Raw genomic sequence first — 21,742 nt, 5'->3', positions numbered from 1 at the left:
TTATACAGCATGTGCCTAGATAGTAAAGCATTTAATAAGTATGAAACTATTTCAGTGATTTTTCTATGGCTTTATGACGTTAATAGTTCAGTGAATATAATGACCGTGACCTGGGAATGTTGATGTCAAGATTCAACAAGAGTGTTGAGAGAGTTCTTAGTTCTGGGCCACATGCTTGGGAAGCCACAGCAGTGGTGATTGTCATAGTTACAGCATCAGGAAGAATGACAAGTACAGCTAATATAGGACTTGCTGCATCCCACCCTTGTGCTGAGCATCTCCCATACATGAATTCTTTTCGCATGTTATAGAGTAAGTCCGCAGATATGATCTGTGAGTGACCTCTTCACATGTGGTGCCTTGTATCAGTTAACCATATGCCTCAGGTTTACATCTTCAAAAAATCTGTAAAAAGGTTTTGAAAAAGTCAACAGTGTGACATACTTCATAGTTTGGATATAAAGTTGATTCTAAATGACATAATTCTGATGTGTTTTCAGATTGTATGTCAAGCTTGTTCATCAAATAAGTATGGCTTAAATTACCTGAAAAATCAACCAGCAAGAGTATGTGAACATTGTTTCCATGAGCTACAAAAATTAGGTAATAGTATATAAATGAAGACTTCACTGGGACTTCCTTTATTCCCCAGATGCTTCCCAACTTTTTCTTGACAAACACCTAAGGCACACAAAAGATACAATTGGTGATCATGCTTTGGGGCCAGAGAGATGGTACAGCAGGGCATTTGCCTTGCTTGTGGCCAATCTGGATTCAGTCCCTGGCATCCATATGGTTCCCTGGACCCAACCAAGAGTAATTACTTGAGTACAGAACCAGAAGTAAGACCTGAGCACTGCAAGGTGAAGCCCCAAAACAAAATAAAGCAAACAAACAAAAGTAATTAACAGGTGTGCCTCCTGCCCAACCAAAAGTATTTAAATTAATCTCAAAATATGTATTTTGCTTTCTTAACTCTCTTTTCCCTTTTTTTTTTTTTGGTAATTTTAGGAGAAGTTAAACTGAAAATAATTTTATTCTGAAAAATGATTTTGCTAAAAAAATTAATTGAGGGGCCTGGAAGGATAAAAGGGCTAGAGTGTATGCCTTGCAAAAGGTATATTCCAAGTTTTGTCTCCAGCACCACAGGGGTGGCCTTGTTGAGTTTTCCAGTGTGGACAAGTATCTCAGGGTCCCTAAACACTGCTACACACACACATTCTCTCTCTCTCTCTCTCTCTCTCTCTCTCTCTCTCTCTCTCTCTCTCTCTCTCTCTCTCTTTCTCTCTCTCTCTCTCTTTCTCTCTCTCTCTCTCTCTCTCTCTCTCTCAACACACACGCCCCCATTAAATAAAAAACTTTAAAGGCTAAAAGAAAACATATTTAAGAAATGTAATTAGAAAGATAGTACAGTGGGTGGGATGCATGTCTTGCATACTGCCAACCCTGATTCTATCCTCAGCATCCCATATGGCCCCCTGCATCTCGCCAGGAGTGTTTCCTGAGCTCAGATCCAGGAGAAACCCCAGAGCACAACCAGGTGTGGTCAAAAACAAAACAAAACAAAACAAAAAAATAAAACAAAAGTAATTATCAGAGTTAATTAACAGGGTTAATTACTTTTGAATACGTAGTAAAGAGGGCCAAATAGATGACTCAGTGGATTGAATCCACGCTTGCATGCTGGAGGCTGCTCTTACATAGAGCTAAGAGTAACCTCTGAAATTTAACTTTCAGCATTCTTGAAGGTTTTAGTTTCACAGTAGCACCACCAGGGGTAATCCCCCAAAAGTATCAAAATCAAAGAGCCAAGATTGATTACAAATAGCAGGACTGCTCAACGTGTATTTGGGAAAGAGTTTTTGGGGTTTTGGGTTTTGGATTTAGGACCCACACCTGGTAATACCTAGGAGATACTCTTAATTTGGATTGGGGGTTGGCTATTGGCACTGTACCTTACTTGGGATTTAACCCCAGGCCCCATGCTTTCAAGGTATCTGCCTATCACTGAGCAGCAGCTCCAGTTGGGAAGAGATGAGATCAGCAATTAAATCCTGAATCCCATAGAATTTTAATTTTTTATCAATAAATGATAGTACCTAAGTTAATAAAAGTAAACAATATTAGAGTTTTGAATTCCAGTACCAGGTTGGTAGCCTTGCACCAGCATTTCATATGGCCTTTCAACCCTATCAGGAGTGATTCCTGAGTGCAGAGTCAGGGGTAATCCTTGAGCACAGCTGGATGTGGTCCAAATACACACACAAACACACACACACACACACACACACAAACACACACACACAATCCATGCACAGCTGGATGTGGTCCAAACACACACACACACACACACACACACACACACACACACACAAAATCCATGTACCTAACAAATTGAAAATGTTATTGTCAGTGTACAATTTTCAAGAACATCTTTCTATTCCTTTGCCAATCTTTAGGTTGCCACCCACTTTCTCTTTGGGTGATGTTCAGGGCTTACTTCTAGCTCTGCACTTAGGGATCATTCCTGATAGGGCTCAAGGGACCATATGGGGTTCCAGGGATTGAACCTGAACCTGTAGGTGGCATACATTGCAAACACCCTACTTGCTGTTTTTCCACTTTCTTTTTTTTGTTTTGTTTTTTGGGGAGCCACACCCGGCGGTGCTCAGGGGTTACTCCTGGCTGTCTGCTCAGAAATAGCTCCTGGCAGGCACGGGGGACCATATGGGACACCGGGATTCGAACCAACCACCTTTGGTCCTGGATCGGCTACTTGCAAGGCAAACACTGCTGTGCTATCTCTCCGGGCCCTGTTTTTCCACTTTATTCTCTTTCCTTTTCCTCTTGGTATGTAAGTGGCAAACAAACAAACATTTATTTTTGCCTTTTTGGAGGGAGGCAGAAGGCCACTCAACAGTGCTTGGGCACCATAGGGCCTTAGTTGACTTGGCTCAGGGGGCCATCCAGGACCGCAACAAATCAAGGCATGTACCCACCCACTCTTCTGAGCCCACCTCCCAGCCCCTCAGCATTCATCTATGAATATGTCCATACCTTTTTTGGGGGAGTGGGGGTCACACCCGGCAGCACTCAGTTGAGTTTTGGCTCAACGCTCAAAAATCACTCCCGGCAGGCTCAGGGGACCATATGGGATGCCAGGATTTGCACCACCATCCTTCTGCATGCAAGACAAATGCCCTACCTCCATGCTATCTTTCCGGCCCAGAATATATCCATACTTTTGAGGTCTATAAATAATGTCAAATGTATCTTTGAAAACTTGTCTTTGTCCTAATTACTTCATCTCAGACCTAACAATTTATCTAATGAATTTTTTTTGTGTTTTTGTTTTTTGGGTTTTTTGGGGGGACCACCCCGGTGACACTCAGGGGTTACTCCTGGCTATGCACTCAGAAATCGCTCTTGGCTTGGGGAACCATATGGGACACCTGGGGATTGAACCGTGGTCTATCCTAGGCTAGTGCATACAAGGCAGACATTTAACCGCTTGCGCCACCCCTCCAGCCCCTATCTAAAAAATCTCTTCTTCTTTTTATTACCATAATTGATTTTCCAATTTCAGATTTTATTCTTTTTGCCCTGGTGGTGGCAGGCATTGAACCCAAGGCCTCACACATGCTTCTTTCTCTCCTTCCTTCTCTCCCTCCCTTCTTCTCTCCTTCCTCCTTCTTTCCATTCTTTCTTGTGTGCGGGGTTTTTTTTTTCCCTCACTACACTGGAGGTACTTAGGATTTCTGCCTCTATGCTCAGGGATCTGTGTTCTTGGTAGGCTATGGGGACTATATGGGATATCAGGGATCAAACCTGATCGGCTTTGTGCAAGGCAAGCACTCTAAGCACTGCACTATCTCTTCAGCCTGCCCGTTTTTCTAAATTCTATCTCCTCGTGCTACTTCCAGAACCAAAGCTGTTGCCTAAACAGTCCTGGTTCCTTAGTACCAGCCTTTTTCCAAACATTATTCTCTATATAGACAATGGATTTTCATGCTTCTTAGTCTTGCTGATGCTGTTCTCTCTTTGGAAAATGTTCTTCCTTTTTCACTTGGCAAACTCCTTCTTATTCCTTAATGGCTAACCCAATGCTTTCTCTCTTCCCTGCTTTCTCTGAATCTACAGTAAAATGAATTGCTTCCTCATCTTGTCCAATAGCACCTTTCCTAGTGCTGTGTTCACTGTATCTGGATACTATACAATGTTCTTTTTTTTTTTTTAATTCAGGATAAAAGGTTTTCTTTTGTCAGTTTTGTTTTTATTTTAATTTTAAGTTATAGTATGCCTTAAAAATTCAGAATGAAAGGAAGTTAGTTCATGGAGCGATAATACAGAGGTTCAGTTGCTTGTCTTGCTGATTGCCAACCCAAGTTCGATTCTTGGCACTACATATGGTTCCTAGAGCATCATCTGTTCTAGAGTGATCACTGAGCACTGCCAGGTGTGGCCCAGAAAAGAACAAAAAGAAAAGGCAAGACAGAAACAAATGGAAAACTGACCAGAATGAAAGGGGCCATTTGCCATCTTTTACAGTTGAAAAAGCATAAAGCCAGGGATAGGGTTCAATGTAAAGCACCAGCCTTACATGGATGATACCTGGGTTGGATCCCTGGAAACATAAAACACAAGAAAATTAAAATAGGAACTCATAATCGATGGCAAATCTTTCTCCCTTCATTCAGTTAGGCTATTTGTCTTCTCAGACCATGGTGTTCTCAATTTCTAGACAATTATCCTATGAACACTTTATGCAGTGCTGTTTATTGCCGTGAACTAAATACTGAACTGCAGGCTGCTTGCTGTTTGTCACAAAAGTGTCCTTGATTTGTTTCAGATCACCAGCAATCTCCTAAGATAGGATCTCCTGGAAATCACAGATCACCTTCAAGTGCCTTATCCTCTGTCTTGCAAAGCATTCCATCAGGGAGGAAACAGAAAAAAATCCCTGCTGCTCTCAAAGAGGTAAATATTGTTTTTTGCAACCTGATAAGAGCCAGAATTTTGCTCACATAATCCAATTTTTCTTTCATAGAGAAAGATGTCTTTTCCCTTTACTAGGAACATGTATGTTTTATTTGGTAATGGATGAGGCTGATAGCTTGGTCTCCCTTATGATCTAAGTCACATAAAAAATGATTGTTGTAGTAAAGTTGTAGTGGTAAAGTACTTATCTTACATGCAGCAACTTTTCTAGTGACCTTGGTTGGCCATGTGCAAAGTAAATGTATAGACATCCAACCTACTATGCTTTCTCTCCAGCACCCAATGTAATGACACTTTAAACAAAGTCCCATTAGAATATGTAGTTTACTTGATTATAATATATAAATTATTTAATTGGTATATAAAATTTTATGTGAGGATGTATTTATATAGATTTACTTGCACTAACATTTTTCTGTGAAGAAAAATCATTTAAAGGAGAGAAAGAGGACCCAGAGAGATAGCACAGCGGCGTTTGCCTTGCAAGCATCCGATGCAGGACCAAAGGTGGTTGGTTCGAATCCCGGTGTCCCATATGGTCCCCTGTGCCTGCCAGGAGCTATTTCTGAGCAGACAGCCAGGAGTCACCCCCTGAGCACTGCCAGGTGTGGCCCAAAAACCAAAAAACCAAAAAACCAAAAAAAAAAAAAAAAAAAAGGAGAGAAAGAAAATGTAATGCATTCCAGAGATAATGAATCTCATGCTTCTCCAAAGAGAGGAAAGAGCCCTATGAAGTATAAGGAAGGAATTATGTAACTTTTTATGGGGGAGCACACCCTGTGACACTCAGGGGTTACTCCTGGCTATGCACTCAGAAATCGCTCCTGGCTTGGGGAACCTTACGGGTTGCTGAGGATCGAACCAAGGTCCATCCTAGGTCAGCCGCAGACAAGGCAAGCGCCCTACCACTGTGCTGTCATTCTGGACCCCTATTATGTAATTTTTTTGTTTAGTTTTGTTTTTGGATCACACCTGGCAGCACTCAGTGGTTACTCCTGGCTCTACGCTCAGAAATTGCTCCTGGAAGGCTCGGTGGACCATATGGGATGCCGGGATTCGAACCACCATCCTTCTGCATGCAAGGCAAAGCTTACCTCCGTGTTATCTCTCCAGCCCCTAATTATGTAACTTTTAATGAATTTTTCTTTCTTTTTTTTTTGGTTTTTTGGGTCACACCCAGCAGTGTTCAGGGGTTACTCCTGGCTCTACACTCAGAAATCGCACCTGGAAGGCTCAGGGGACCATATGGGATGTCGGGATTCGAACCACCAACCTTCCACATGCAAGGCAAACACCTTACCTTCATGCTATCTCTCCGGCCCCATAATGAATTTTTCTACTTTAATATCAGGAACTGAAACATTTCAATAAAACTAGTGTGGCACTGAAGAGATAATACAGGGATAAATGAACTTGCCTTATATGCATCCAATTTAGTCTTAATCCCTGGGACCACATGTGCTCCCCAAATCCAGAGCAGTGAGTAAGCCCTAAGCACCACTGGGCTTAGCCTTTTTTTTTTTTTTAATTTGTTTATTGGGGGTGATATCTATTCGTGCTCAGGAGTTATTGCTGACATTGAAACATTGAGAACATTGAGAGAAGCTCCCTTGGGTTTTAAGCAAAATGCTTGTATTTCTTTGCTGCTGTAAGACTGAAAGGCACTTGCCCCCCCCCCCTTTTTTTTTGTCCCTTGGTTAACTGGCTTTGGCTGGGCTTCTTCATTCACTTCATGCCATGTGGACGTCCTCACATGGCTGTTGACTTCTTCAAACAAGCACAGGAGCACATCTCCAGAGCTTGTCTGCTAGCAAAATAGTCTTAAAAATAGATCGGGAGGGGGAAGGGGGGAGGGGGATAGTCCTTGGATGGGGCCAGAATGGTGACACAGCGGTAGGGCGTTTGCTTTGCACATGTCTGACCAAGGACGGACTGCAGTTTGATCTCCTGATGTCCCATATGATTTCTCTCTCTCTCTCTCTCTCTCTCTCTCTCTCTCTCTCTCTCTCTCTCTCTCTCTCTCTCTCTCTCTCTCTCGCTCTTTTTTTTTTTTTTGGTTTTGGGGCCATACCCGGGCTGTGCTCAGGGGTTACTCCTCGATCTTTGCTCAGAAATCGCTCCTGGCAGGCACGGGAGACCATATGTGATGCCGACATTCGAACCACCGTCGGTCCTGGGTCGGTTGCACTGCATTTGTGTTGACAATTTAAGCCCTAGATTCTGTCTGCAATGTTTTTTGTTTTATTTTTTGGTTTTTTGAGGGGCCATACCCTGTGACCCTCAGGGTGTACTCCTGGCTATGTGCTTACAACTCGCTCCTGGTTCTGGGGACTGGTATATGGGACACCAGGGGATCGAACCAAGGTCTGTCCTAGATCGGTCGAGTGCAAGGCAAATGCCCTAGTGCTATGCTATTGCTCCGGCCCCTCTGTCCGCAATCTTAAGGGAAAAGAATATAGAATAGTGTGACTATTGAAGTGACTGTGAGGAGCTAACTAAGAATGTCCGTCATTAGGGCTGGAGCGAGAGCTCAATGGACAGGCATATCCTTGCACCCCAGTATACTCTGGTTTGTCCCTTGAGCACAAAAGGAGTACCTGCCCCTCCATACTACCAGCAAGGGGTGTGGTTCCAAAAAATAAAAAAGTAGCTGGGCTGGAGATATAGCATGGTGGTAGGGCACTTGCCTTGCATGCAGAAGGTCAGTGGTTCGAATCCCAGTACCCCATATGGTTCCCTGAGTCTGCCAGGAGAGATTTCTGAGTGTCGAGCCAGGAGTAACCCCTAAGAGCTGCCGAGTGTGATCCAAAAACCAAAAACCACAAAAAAAAAAAAATAGCTTCCACGTATCACTTACAGGGCAATTCTCCAATCTCTTTTTCTTCATGCTTGCTGTATGTGTTAAGCATGTATGAATAACAGCATGCCGGAAAATGGTCAAGTGGAGAGCACATGGTTTGCAGGAACAGGGGCCTAAGCCTGATCCCTGACACATCTCCCACCCCCAGCACATCATCCAGACATCAGAATTTTCAATACTGGCCCTTAAAATCACCTTCACTGGAACTGGAGAGATGGTATAGCACAGGGTGCTTGCCTTGTGCATAGCCGACTCAGGTTCAGTGCTAGCACTCATTACTTATCATGTGTGATCCTTGAGTGCAAAGCCAGAAATAAGTCCACATCATATTAGATGTGCACTCCACTCCCCCAAATAGCCTTCATGAAATAAATTTTTTCTATAGACACAATTTTTAGAAATCTGGAGTTATTTTTTGGAACAGAATTAAAGATTTAAGAAAATCTCGGGCCCGGAGAGATAGCACAGCGGCGTTTACCTTGCAAGCAGCCGATCCAGGATCAAAGGTGGTTGGTTCAAATCCCGGTGTCCCATATGGTCCCCCGTGCCTCCAGGAGCTATTTCTGACCAGACAGCCAGGAGTATCCCCTGAGCACCGCTGAGTGTGGCCCAAAAACAAACAAAAAAAATCTCCCTCATTTCCTTGAAGGAAGAAGAGGACAAGAAGGGGGAGGGGGAAGAGGAAGAATCAACAACATATACAGCGGCTTTAAAAAAAGCTTGGGGGGCCCTTGGAATGACTTTTAGTTGTTGTTGTTGTTGTTGTTGTTTTTTGTTTTTGTTTTTGGGTCACACTCATTTGATGCTCAAGGGTTACTCCTTGCTAAGCGCTCAGAAATTGCCCCTGGCTTGAGGGGATCATATGGGACGCCAGGCGATCGAACCGTGGTCCTTCCTTGGCTAGCACTTGCAAGGCAGACACCTTACCTCTAGCGCCACCTCACCAGCCCCGATGTTAGTTTTTTTGTTTTTTTGGGGGGGTTTTGGGCCACTCTCACGGTTCTATGGGGTCACTCCTGGCTATCTGCTCAGAAATTGATCCTGGCAGGCACGGGGGACCATATGGGACATCAGGATTCGAACCAACCACCTTCGGTTTTGGATCGGCTGCTTGCAAGGCAAACGCTGCTGTGCTATCTCTCCAGGACCCGATGTTTAGTTTTTTATGTATGTGTGAACCACTATTAGAGAAATACTAAAACTTTTTTTGTTTTTGTTTTTCTTTTTGGGTCACACCTGGCAGCGCTCAGGGGTTACTCCTGGCTCTATGCTCAGAAATTGCTCCTGGCAGGTTCAGGGGACCATCTGGGATGCTGGGATTCGAACCACCGTCCTTCTGCATGCAAAGCAAACGCCCTACCTTCATGCTATCTCTTCGGCCCCACTAAAATATTCTTAAGTGTGAGTGGGGGCATATTTGGCTTCTCTGGGTGATGTGTAAGGCTTATTCCTGGTTCTTTGCTCAGAGTAGTGTTCAGGGGACTGTATGCAGTGCAGGGTTGTACCAGGATTAGCTGTGTGCTAAACAAATGCCTTAATGCCTGTACTCTCTGTGTCCTAAAACATAATAAATATTATTTATAGTAAAATATTAATATATTAGTATTTATAGTAGTACATGATCTAGGATTAAAAAGCAGTTATCTTTTTCCTCAGACCAGCAGGAGAGTCCTGTGAATAGGCCTAGTGGTTAAAAGCCATTGCAAACTTTGAAAATACTCTTTCCTTGGGCCAAAGTGATAGCACAGTGGGTAGGGCACTTGCCTTGCCTGGGTTTGATCTTTGGCTTTTCCATATAATCTCCCCAGTTATGCCAGGAGTGTTTGGCCAGAGCCAGTAATAAATCCTGAAAGTCAAGGGGGGAAGAGGAGAGGAGAAAGAAAAAGAACAATTTCTTTAAGAAATATAAGTATTGGGGTCAGAGAGATAGTATGGAGATAAGGCGTTTGCCTTTCATGCAGAAGGACGGTGGTTTGAATCCCGGCATCCCATATGGTCCCCCGAGCCTGCGGGGGGAGATTTCTGAGCATAGAGCCAGGAGTAATCCCAGAGCGAGGCTGGGTGTGACCCCCCCCCAAAAAAAAGAAATATGAGTATTGGGGCAGGAGAGATAGCATGGAGATAAGGCGTTTGCCTTGCATACAGAAGGATGGTGGTTCAAATGCTGGCATCCTGTATGGTCCCCTGAGCCTGCTAGGAGCGATTTCTGAGCGTAGAGCCAGGAGTAGCCCCCCTGAGCACTGCCGGGTGTGACCCAAAAACCAAAAAGAAAAGAAATAAGTGTATTAGGGACCAGAGTGATAGAACAGTGATAGAACATTTGCCTTGCATGCTGCTGACCCGGGATGGATCTGGGTTCAATCCCCAGCATCCCATAAGGTCCCCCAAGCCTGCCAGTTGCAATTTCTGAGCACAAAGCCAAGAGTAATCTTGAGTGCCATTGGGTGTGGCCACAAAAAAAACACCCAAAATTAAAAATGAAATATTATATAATGGTTATTTTCAGCTTCTAATGATCAAGTAGTTTATTTTTTTTAAGTTTTGTCTGAAAGCTGTGTGTGTGTGTGTGTGTGTGTGTGTGTGTGTGTGTGTGTGTGTGTGTGTGTGTGTGTGTGTCTATGCGCACATACGGTGTATGGGGTGTCTGGGCTACCTCAGTGGTGCTTGGACTTATTCCTGGCTCTATGCTCAGGGATTACTCCTGGCATTGTTTAAGGATATGATACCAGTCAGTCACATACAAGGCAAGCATCTTAACCCTTGTATTATATCTCTGGCCTTTAAATTAACATTTTATTTAAGCTCTTTTAAACATTATAAGCTTTCCTTCCTAGGTATCAGCAAACACAGAAGATTCTTCTATGAGTGGCTATCTGTACAGAGCAAAGGGCAACAAAAAACCATGGAAACATTTGTGGTTTGTCATAAAGAACAAAGTCCTGTATACATATGCTGCAAGTGAGGTAGGATTGGAAGTTTGGGGAAATCTTGTCTTATAAAACCATTGAAAATAATTGAGTTATTTGTCTAATTCATTTGTTTTGTGTGTTTTTCACTTGCTTAGCTTTTGGAAGAAGTTGCTGTAATAATGGGAATGGTATTTTTGTTTTGTTCCTGCAGTTTATTTATTATTTTTTGTTTTGTTTTACTTTGTTTCTGTTTTTTGGGCCACACCCACGGTGCTCAGAAATTGCTCCTGGCAGGCAAGGGGGATCATATGGGATTCGGGGATTCGAACCAGCTTTGGTCCTGGGTCAGATGCTTGCAAGGCAAAGGCCCTATTGCTATGCTATCGTTCCAGCCCTCCTGCAGAGTTTTTAACTCAAAAGAGCTTTTATTCAAAAGGATTAGAAATTTTCCAAAGTCATAACACATGCATATGCTACTTGTTGCCCAGTGACGACTATTTTATTTTCCTCTTCATAGGTTTGGTTTCTCATTCTTTATATAAACATGCTCTCTGGGATAGAAGCCCTGTGTGTTCCCATATTGTACAGCTCAGGCCTCAATATAGATCAGACATTTTTGGGCTCTACACCTTTTCGAGCTCTTGGTTCTAGTACCACCCTCTTCTTTTTCCACAACATATGAAAATTGCTGCTGTGGTATCCACGCTTCTCCTTTTGAGGATGGGGTCAATCACCTCTCTTTCTGAGCTGTTTCCTTCATCCATCAATGAAAGGATATTGGTCTCTGTCCTTTGGTTATGGTAAAAGGTCATGTGACTTCATGAATGTTAATATGAGGAAACTGTCTGGCTTTGTGTCTTTTCCACATTAGGTAGTAGGGAGGGAGCTGAGAATAAACATTGTTACACGAAAGAAAAATAAAGATCCAGAAAATTGTTTTAGTATAGGCATACTTATGAAATAAATTACAGCTATAGAAATCAGTAGTTTACAAATCTGCATATTAACATCAATTAAAACGTTATCCTCGATTATGTCTTCAAATTAGGATGTGGCAGCTCTGGAGAGTCAGCCTTTGTTAGGGTTCACGGTCACTCAAGTGAAAGAAGAGAATGCAGAGCCTCGAGTATTCCAGTTACTGCACAAAAACATGCTGTTTTATGTATTCAAAGCAGACGATGCTCACTCAGCTCAAAAGTAAGTACTTTAGGGCCGGGCGGTGGCGCTGGAGGTAAGGTGCCTGCCTTGCCTGCGCTAGCGTAGGACGGACACGGACCGCGGTTCGATCCCCCGGTGTCCCATATGGTCCCCCAAGAAGCCAGGAGCAACTCCTGAGCGCATAGCCAGGAGTAACCCCTGAGCATCACAGGGTGTGGCCCAAAAACAAAAACAAACAAAAAAAAAAAAGTAAGTACTTTAAAGTCATTTTTCTTTTGTCCATGTGATTTCCAGTTATTATTTTAAAGGACTGCAGGGGGGCATTACTGAATCTGAAAGATTTAACATATCACTCAGGCTCTTGAGAAGTGTTTTTGAAGGCAAGGCAAGAGCATCTGAAATCGTTTCAGAAGACAAGAAGCAAAGAAAATAGGTACTTGTGTCCAAAATATTTATTTTGTCTTCACATGAGCCTAGAAGATGCAGCATGGTGCTGCTCAGCAGGAAGGCAGGGAAGCCAGTTTTTTTGACCTCTCCTCCAGGGAGTGTAAGAATCTTCCTTGAAACATTCCAGGACTTCTGCAATCCCAAGATTCAATTGTGCCTTGCAACAGCAGGAGTTTAAACAGCTGCAGGCTGAGAAAAAGGTCATACACATTCAAAGGCTCCCATGCTGTTCCCAGTGACACCGAGAAGAAAATGGATATCACTTTAGATTGAAACAGTTGCTTCCAAATTCCAACCAAAATTATTTATTTGGATGTCAAGAGGCTGCTTAACATAGAGCAGCAGAGCTTTATGAAATTGAATTCCTTTCTGATTCAATTCACATTTCTTTCATTTGATTTTTTTTTGTCTCTTTTGGACTTCATAAAATATCCACTCTGGTTTTTATTACAAGCTACTCGTGTTTTTTTTTTTTTTTTAAATAGACTTTTAAAGTGCAGGCAAGTAGAAAAGAAGAGTTTATCACAGAATGAATTTATTAGAATTACTTACGTTTCTGAATATTGAAGAGTTACAAAATCACAAATATTCTATAAGGTTTTATTCTTACATCTGTGTTTGGACATTGGTGTTAGCCATGTGTTACTATTCCTATCAGGAATTCCCTTTAGGTATTAAAGAACATGGGCCAGGGGTTTGAGGGAGAGAAGTATTTCCACTAGGGCTAACTCCTGGTTCTACACTCAGGGATTATTCTTTTATGTTGGTTTTTTTTTGTTTTTTGTTTTTTGGTTTGGGGCCATACCTGGCAGTGCTCAGGTGTTACTCCTGGCTCTGAGCTCAGGACTCACTCCTTGTGAGGTCAGGGATAACCATATGGGATGCTGGGGATCAAACCCAGGTTGACATGTGCAGGGAAGTCATTCTATCCACTGTCCTGTCACTCGAGCCCCCTCTAGGGATCATTCTTGTTGGAGTTCAGAGGACCATGTGGAGTGCTGGAGATCAAACCTGGATCCACTATATTCAAGATACACTTTCTCTGGCCAAGATCATTTAAAAATAATGGCACTGAATTATTTTTTTCTGTAGAAAAATACTTGAGTAAAAGTTATTGCCATAATAGCCTACTAGATATTATATTCCTTATAATTTTCACCCATATCAGATTGAAAGGATCATGAGTTTTTTTTGCCTATGAAAATATTATGTTAACAAAAATTTAAAGCCTTTGTCTTATAGTATAACTTATGCCACTGCATTTAAAATTAAAATATTGAAAATTTTATCCTTTAGATTTAAGTAAGTCTGACCTCAATTTGAGCTAAATCTATTAAAAGCTGTTCTCCCTAATGAAATGCAATGATTTTGAATATTCATAATGTCTTGAGAAACAGTTACACTATCAGGACTGTTAAGTTACTACCTCCAAATGTCTTCTGAAAAATTGCAGTAGTATTTATTATCAGAAAAAATTTGAGACAAAAGGGTTTTGAAAGACTTATAAAACTCTGTGATACTTTTATATTGTAAATGAAAAATTGTGATCAACTGGGAATGGATTCGATATTAGATTCCTTTTAATTAAAATCTTAGAAACATGTCTAAATCTCAAGTATTGTATGCCCTCAGAAATGCTGGTTATTAGAATTAAGTGAGAAGATATTACTAGTGTTTCTAATACTAGAGAGTTGAAATAAAGATCTTTATAATAGATACAGCTACTTCCAATTAAATGATTGGCTGAATGGGATCAATATGACCCTTTTAAAAAGAAATTTTACATTAAATGGCCTCTTCCTTATGCCTTAATGAAATTTAGTTAACAAATGAAGGACAATTTCTAATACAGAATTCTGGTTTCTGAGAGATAGCACAGCATTTGCCTTGCATGCAGCAGATCCAGAACAGACAGTGGTTCAAATCATGGCATCCCATATGGTCCCCCGGGCCTGCCTGGAGCGATTTCTGAGCGTAGAGCTAGGAGTAACCCCTGAGTGCCGCCACCGGGTATGACCTAAAAAAATAACTAACCAGAATTCTGGTTTCTATAGGAAAGACCTGAAACATACTGTTAGGATAATGTAGCCCAGACACTGCTATTATGATTGCATTGTCCAATTCTTAACAAATTTTTCTCTTATTCATAGGTGGATAGAAGCATTCCAGGAAGGCACAGTATTGTAGCAGTATTGGTTTCTCTCTTCTCTGAATCTAAAAAGGTGAAGTTTCATCCAAGTGGCATAAATGGAGTACAGAAATTTTATTTAAAAAATGAACACTGCCAAGATAAATTTATTCGAAATCTTTACCAGCTAAAAGAAATTATTTTGTTAGATGTAAGGTAATTTTTTTAAATGTTTGTTTTTTATGTGTTATTTATTAAAATTTGGTGTTTACTTAATGGTCAGAATTATTTCCCAGACTCACACTGAATTCTGAAGTTCCCTTTCTTTAGAGGCCTGAAAAATTTATTACCACAGACTGTATTAACTGCCTGTGCCACGAGTCATGCTCTTTTCTCAATGTGCTTTACAGTCCAACACTGAAACATTGTCACTAGCAGTACATTTTTGTAAATAAAAAAACACAAACCAAGAAAATTTCCCATGCAGTGCTTGGTTTCAAAATTATTATTGTAAGACTGCTGATTTTTAAAAATTGCATGTTTTTTTTAATCAATAAACTTAGATGACATTTTCACTGAATGGAAAAACACTTGGCCAATTTCTACCTCAGTAACTGAAATAAAATTCCAGTGAACTTTTGAAAAATTTTTCTACTGTTACTTACCTCTTTTGGCACAAGATCCTATTATATTCTTCAAGGAATTACAATAAAGGGATAGGATCTGAATTTTTTAGTTTAGTGATTTCTGAGTAGGAAAAAGGATGTTTTTGTTTGCAGATTAATCAACTTTATGACCTTTGCATTATATTTTTTTCTTAAAGCTAACACAGTATGTTTTCTTACAAGCAAGATAGGGAAAGCATTACATAACATATTACTCTTTCAGAATTCTCAGCCTAAGTCAGTATTGGTACTTGTCTCTAAAAATTGTTACATTTTCTATAATACTGTGTTTCAAAAAATAAAGTGGATTGGGGCCAGAGAAATAGTTTAAGGTAAAGTGCTTGTCTTGCACATGGCAAACCCAGGTTTGATCCCTGACATCCCATATTATCCCCCAAGCATTGCCAGGAGTGATTCCTGAGTATAGATCCAGGAGTAACCTTGAGCATCATTAGATGTGACCTAAAGACAGTAGAATAAAATAAACTGGAGGAGCTGGAGAGAGAGTACTAAAGTAAAGACATTGCCTTACATATGATGAAGATCCTGGTTTGAATACCTAACACCACATAATCCTCTGAATGCTACTAGAGGTCACTCCTGAATACTTCTACATGTGGCCTAAAAATATAAAAAAAAATAAACGAATTGGATTTGCTATTTTGAAAGAATATAGCCCAGACACAAAATTTAAGCCAGTATCTAAAATGTTTGTTTGTTTGCTTTTGGTTTTGGGGGGCCACACCCAGTGATGCTCAGAGGTTACTCCTGGCTCTGCACTCAGAAATCACTCCTGGCTATGGGGACCATATGGGATGCCGGGGATCGAACCCAGGTCCACCCTGGGTCAGCCACATGCAAGGCAAATGCCCTATTGTTGTGCCATCGCTCTGGCTTCAGTATTAGCTAAAATGTTAAAGTATTTATCTTTAAAGATTTAAAAATACTGTTTTGTGGGGGGACACATGGAGTGGATGGCGGGCTGATACAGCACTGGTGTATGTCGGGACATTACGTCGTGACAACCACTGGTATTTTTGTTTTTTTCTCTCATTGGTCTCCATTTCAAAAACCGCGCGGGGGTACCATATTTACTTGAAATAAAAATGGGAGGATGGACTCTCTGTTTGGGAGGAGACCAGTTCAGGTGGGGGTACCATATATTTTCAAAATAAAAATAAGAGGATAGACTCTCAGGCTGGTAAGAGGCCAGTATTCTTTACCTATTTGTTTACTCCCAGCGGCCTCTTGGCCTCTTTCTTTTCTCATTTTGTAACTGTGGTTGATACCATACTAGGTTTTTGATAAATTCCCATAAACGGTGACAATTGAGTCCACTGTCTTATGTTAGATTGTTTATTTTCCCCACTTTTTATCTTTTCTCCTCTTTGTGAACTGTTCAATAAGGTATTTTGGTGAAAGAGTCCCTCTCGCTTTGTTATTTGTTAAATAAGGAAGTTTGTAGAAGTGTCCCTCCATTTAACGTTTATATAAGAACCAAGTCATTTGGATTGTTGGACTTGTTCTAGCATCCCCATAGGCTCCAATCTTGCCATGTGATACTGTTCTTCCTTTGCATAGGCACATTAAAATGAGAAATTATATACAAACACATTATCTTATAGAGATGGGAACACACAAATTTTCTTAAACAGTGACAATTGTGTCCATTGTCTTAAGTTAGATTGTTTATTTTCCCCACTTTTTATCTTTTTTTCTCTTTGTGAACTGTTCAATAAGGAATTTTGGTGAAAGAGTCCTTCAGTTTAATGCTTATGTTTGAACTAGGTCATAGGGATTGTTGGACTTGTTCTGGAGGCCCCCTTATGCGCTGATAACGCTAGTTGGCATTATTCCTTGTTTGCATGGGCACATTAAAATGGAAAATACCATACATACAAATAAGCTCTTGTCTAATAGAGATAGGAACACACAAATCTTGTGGTGCAATGGAACCTTACACCCTGAACATTGACATGATGACCTGGCACAGGCCTCAGAGGTCTGGGCATTTTCCAGTCACCCCTGAACCAGGGAAGCCATCTATGAAACATCCAACATTGTCTAGGCATCACCTGGAAGCAATCCTCTACCAAGGAAGACCCTACTGCTGCTCTGACATCGATTTACTCAAAAGAGTCTTCCTTAACACTGAGAAGATTTAAACAACAACAATGACCTGCATACTGGACAGGGCATTCTGCATTGCCCTTCAATTGTGAGTTGAAAATAGACGCCACTCCGCACCAACCTGATTTCAATGTAGGAATGTAGGATATACAGATTCCAGGATCTTCAGTACAGAAACATGATACCAACAACAGAGACTGTGAAAAATATAACTGTATGGGCACTACAGACAATGACCGGGATTGGACAAACTAGTTTGCCTGGAGCCTAGAAATGGTCTTATGTCAGGAAACTTCAGGGGTAGGGTCTCCGTGTACTTAGGCCAAAGTTTTTCCTTTCCATGACCCCCATAATTTGGTGGGCCCATGCAAACGATAATTGCCACTCTAACATTGTTTTTACAGTGCTCCTTTGACTCTAAACCTTTAAGAAACCACTAGTAAAAACATCTGGAACTGCATATTTGCTTTTAGTTACACTAGCATTCTGGGGGATAAAGGAGGGAGATAAGGTATATATGCTTGGGAACAGGGATGAAGGGAGGACAACACTGGTAGTGGAAAGGCCCTCATCTATTGTCACTGTGTACCTTAAATATCACTGTGTAAGATTTGTGAAAAAAGGGGCTGGAGAGATAGCATGGGGGTAAAGCGTTTGCCTTTCATGCAGGAGGTCATCGGTTCGAATCCCGGCATCCCATATGGTCCCCCGTGCCTGCCAGGAGCAATTTCTGAGCCTGGAGCCAGGAATAACCCCTGAGCACTGCCGGGTGTGACCCAAAAACCACAAAAAAAAAAAAAAAAAGATTTGTGAAAAAAATTAAATTAAAAATGCCTCTAATAATGTAAAAATAATATATATTGTTTTGGGCTGGAGAGGTAGCATGGAGGTAGGACATTTGCCTTGCATGCAGAAGGATGGTGGTTTGAATCCCGGCATCCCATATGGTCGCCGAGCCTGCCAGAAATGATTTCTGAGTGTAGAGCCAGAAGTAACCCCTGAGTGCTGCTGGGTGTGACCCCCCCAAAAAGAAACAAAAAAAATTGTTTTGTACTGTGTCCTCCTATATAAATTTTCTTTGGGGCCACACCTGGTGACGCTCAGGGGTTACTCCTGGATATGCGCTCAGAAATCGCTCCTGGTTTGAGATAAGGAAGGAACCAAGGTCCATCCTGGGTCAACCGAGTGCAAGGTAAACACTCTACCACTGCACTGTCGCTCCGGCCCCTCCTACATACATTTTCTAATAAAGCCTTCTTTTTTTTATTTGTTTTGTTTTTTGTTTTTGGGCCACACCTGGCAGCGCTCAGGGGTTACTCCTGGTTCTGTACTCAGAAATCAGTCCTGCAGGGGACCATATGGGATGCAGGGTCCTGGGTTGGCCACATGCAAGCCAAATGGCCTACTGCTATGCTATTTCTCCAGCCCCAAGCCTTAATTTCCTTTTTCTGGGGGTGGGGTGGGGGGTTAGGCCACACCCAATGATGCTCAGGGGTTATTCCTGGCTATGCACTCAGAAATCGCTCCTGGCTTGGGGACCCATATGGGACGCCAGGGAGCGAACCTGGAGCAATAGCACATTGGCAATTTGTTTGCCTTACACGTGGCTGACCCAGGATATATCTGGCGTCGTTCTGTCACAGTAAGGTGAAATACACTTTACAACTTGGTAATTTTAGATAAATTATTGATAATAGGTTTCCTTGTTAAAATCCCTGCAGTTTCTGAAACTAAAGTACTTCCTTCTGCTTTGGTGGGTCCAGCCTATGTGCATTTTCCTCCCTGCTCTTTCTTGAGCTCTCAATCTTGATTGCAAAATTTGGATTTAATCTCAGAATCTAAAAACTATTAAGGCTCTTCTAACCTCTTCCTGAGGTTGACTAACCCAAGAATCAGTCATAGATCTAAACAGAAGAAACAAAATCTTCAAGGAATTCTCCTGATTCTGTATGGAACCTATGTATGATTGTACTAGTTGGCTTAGTACCATAAAAGATTTTGAATATTAAATAGAACCTTTGAAGGAAGTTATTATATTATCACCCACCACCACCAAGTTTAAGTGGGGACTGGTTTTACATTTCCCCTCATCAATTCATCATAATGCAGTGAAATGGATCAATTATCCATTTGGCTTAGTGTCTGCCAATCAGGAAGCCTAGCCTAACTATATTCGTTCCATTGTAAAGTTTTTGTTTGTCTTTGGCAGTGCTGAATCTAGAACTCAGGAATTTCTGCACATGTGAGGTTTGTGTTCTGAATAGAAGCATTCCCCTGCTTCTTAAAACTATTAAAAAACAAACTAACAAAAAAACCTCAATTCAATAAGCTAAATGCAGACTTTTACCTGCTGCCAACATGGTTCAATCTCTGGCACCAAATGTCATTGGGAGCACCATCTAAGCAGAGAGCTAAGGAGAGTCATCAAGCACCACTAGGTATGCTCCTTCCCCCTACAAAAACATTTTGGGGCCAGAGTAATAGCACAGTGGGTGCATTTGCTTTGTACACAACTGACCTGATTTGGTCCCCAGCATACTATATGGTTCCCCAAGTCTGCCAGGAATGATTTCTGAGCACAGAGCCAGGAGTAACCACTGAGTGCTGTCAGGTTGCCCCCTATGACACCCCCAAACATCTGGAAGCTGGTGAGTTAGTACAGGGATTAAGCTGCTTGCCTTGCCTGTAGCAGACCCTGATTCAAACCTGGTTTGATCCCCAGCACCAGACAGTCCCCTAAGCTCTGGTGGGAATGATCACTAATCACGGAGCAAAGGACCAGGAATAGCCCTGAACACTGCAGAACTGGGTAACAAACTCTGCCCTATGTCCTCTGCCATCAGATAGAGCAGCCCAGGGTCTTGGCTCAAAGTGGTGGGCATGCTGGACACAACCATGCTCCAGACTTGTCTCACGCCACCCCTCAGTCTACTTGGTCTGATTCCAAGTTATTTTTTTTTAGAAGAATAAAGTTGAATTATAAATGATCCCCCAAATCACATAGCTAATAGATGCTGCTGAGGAGCAGACTTCTTACTGTGTGTCCCCAACCAGTGTTCCCCTTTATCTGCGGCAACCACAAATGAAGAAGACCCACCAGACTCCTAGGAACATGAAGTTATCTTTGGCATCAGTCTACATTTCTCTCTTCAACCTCATTTCCTGTTCCCTGATATTCTCCTATCATCCTATAATGAAAGAATACTATAATCCTATAATGAAAGAGTACTTTTGAGTATAGGAATATTAACCAGTTGGGTGCTTTATTCGTACAGTAGATTATATCTAGAAACAGAGAAAGCCTGGAAATTCCATTTCTCTTATACTGAACAATCCCTGAAGACAGAGAGCATCTTCTTCAATGATGTTTCATTTAACACCATCATTAAGAAATACCTCCAACCTAGATTTATAATACATCATTTTGCTTAAAGTTTCTAAGAACAAACATATACACAAGGCAGAGGACTTGAGAGTATATTTGCAGGACCAAAGTGATAGCACAACAGTAGGGCGTTTGCCTTGCACATAGCTGACCCGGACGCACACAGGTTTTATTCCTGGCATTTCATATGGTTTCCTGAGCCTACTAGGGACAATATCTGTTTGCTTGGATCTACTGTAGATCTACTGGCTATGTGCTCAGGGATCACTCCTGGCAGGGTTCATGGGACCATACAAGGTATTGGGGACCACCAGTCATATATAAGGCAAACATTGTACCTCCAATACGAACTCTCTGGTCCTAACCTTTTGTTGGCTGGGGATGGGGAGGAGAACTCCACACCTAGCAGTGGGCCATACATACAGCAAGGGACTGAACTGGGGCCAACTCTGTATAAGGCAAGTAAGTACCTTAACAACTGTATTAAAAGACTTTAGCCCTACTCTTCATTTTTTAAGAATAAATATGTGTTCAAGTGAACAAAGTAATAAAGTATATAAATATGTGTTCAACTGAACAGAAAAAAAGTACAGACAGAATTTTTTTTTTTTTGATTTTTGGGTTATATCCAGCAGTGCTCAGGAGTTACTCCTGGCTCTACACTCAGAAATCACTCCTGGCAGGCTCGGGCGACCATATGGGACGCCAGGATTCGAACCACCATCCTTCTGTATGCAAAGCAAACGCCCTACCTCCATGCTATCTCTAGGGCCCCCCACACAGAATTCTTGTCTACAATTCAAACATTGCCCTTAAAACATCCTCCCTAGAACTCAGATCTTAAACCCAGTCTTTTTACCATCCCATAAGGCCTCAGTCACAACTACTGTGTTGATGGCAGACTCGGGGGACCATAAGGGATGCCAGGATTCAAACCAGGGTCTGTCCTGTGTTGGCCACGTGCCAGGCAAATGCTTTATTGCTGTCCTATTGCTCCGGCCCATACGTGAAACATTTCTTAAGCATTTTAAACTTTACATACGCTATCCACTTTCATTTCTT

General features: G+C 41.7%; 1 protein-coding gene and 1 long non-coding RNA gene across 2 annotated transcripts in view; one reads left to right on the top strand and one right to left on the bottom strand.

Annotated features, from left to right (window-relative positions):
* Positions 1–15,067, top strand: part of FGD6 (FYVE, RhoGEF and PH domain containing 6) — a 134,518-nt gene extending 119,451 nt beyond the window's left edge. The window contains exons 17-21 of the mRNA XM_049782863.1: positions 501–603; positions 4,850–4,977; positions 10,693–10,821; positions 11,816–11,964; positions 14,523–15,067. Coding sequence (XP_049638820.1) covers positions 501–603; positions 4,850–4,977; positions 10,693–10,821; positions 11,816–11,964; positions 14,523–14,559 — 546 coding nt within the window. The 3' untranslated portion in view covers positions 14,560–15,067. The remainder of the gene's footprint in view (positions 1–500; positions 604–4,849; positions 4,978–10,692; positions 10,822–11,815; positions 11,965–14,522) is intronic.
* On the bottom strand, positions 316–20,696 carry LOC126021980 (uncharacterized). Its single transcript, XR_007500259.1, has 2 exons — positions 20,393–20,696; positions 316–405 (listed from the first exon to the last, which is right to left on the bottom strand). It is a non-coding gene; the product is annotated as an uncharacterized LOC126021980 (long non-coding RNA).
* Between the last annotated feature and the right edge of the window lie 1,046 nt (positions 20,697–21,742).

This window comes from Suncus etruscus, chromosome 11 (assembly GCF_024139225.1).
Source record: "Suncus etruscus isolate mSunEtr1 chromosome 11, mSunEtr1.pri.cur, whole genome shotgun sequence".
In the NCBI taxonomy this organism is placed as follows: domain Eukaryota; kingdom Metazoa; phylum Chordata; class Mammalia; order Eulipotyphla; family Soricidae; genus Suncus; species Suncus etruscus.
The sequence above is the reverse complement of the archived record's forward strand: the minus strand, read 5'-3'. Positions and strand labels throughout refer to the sequence as shown.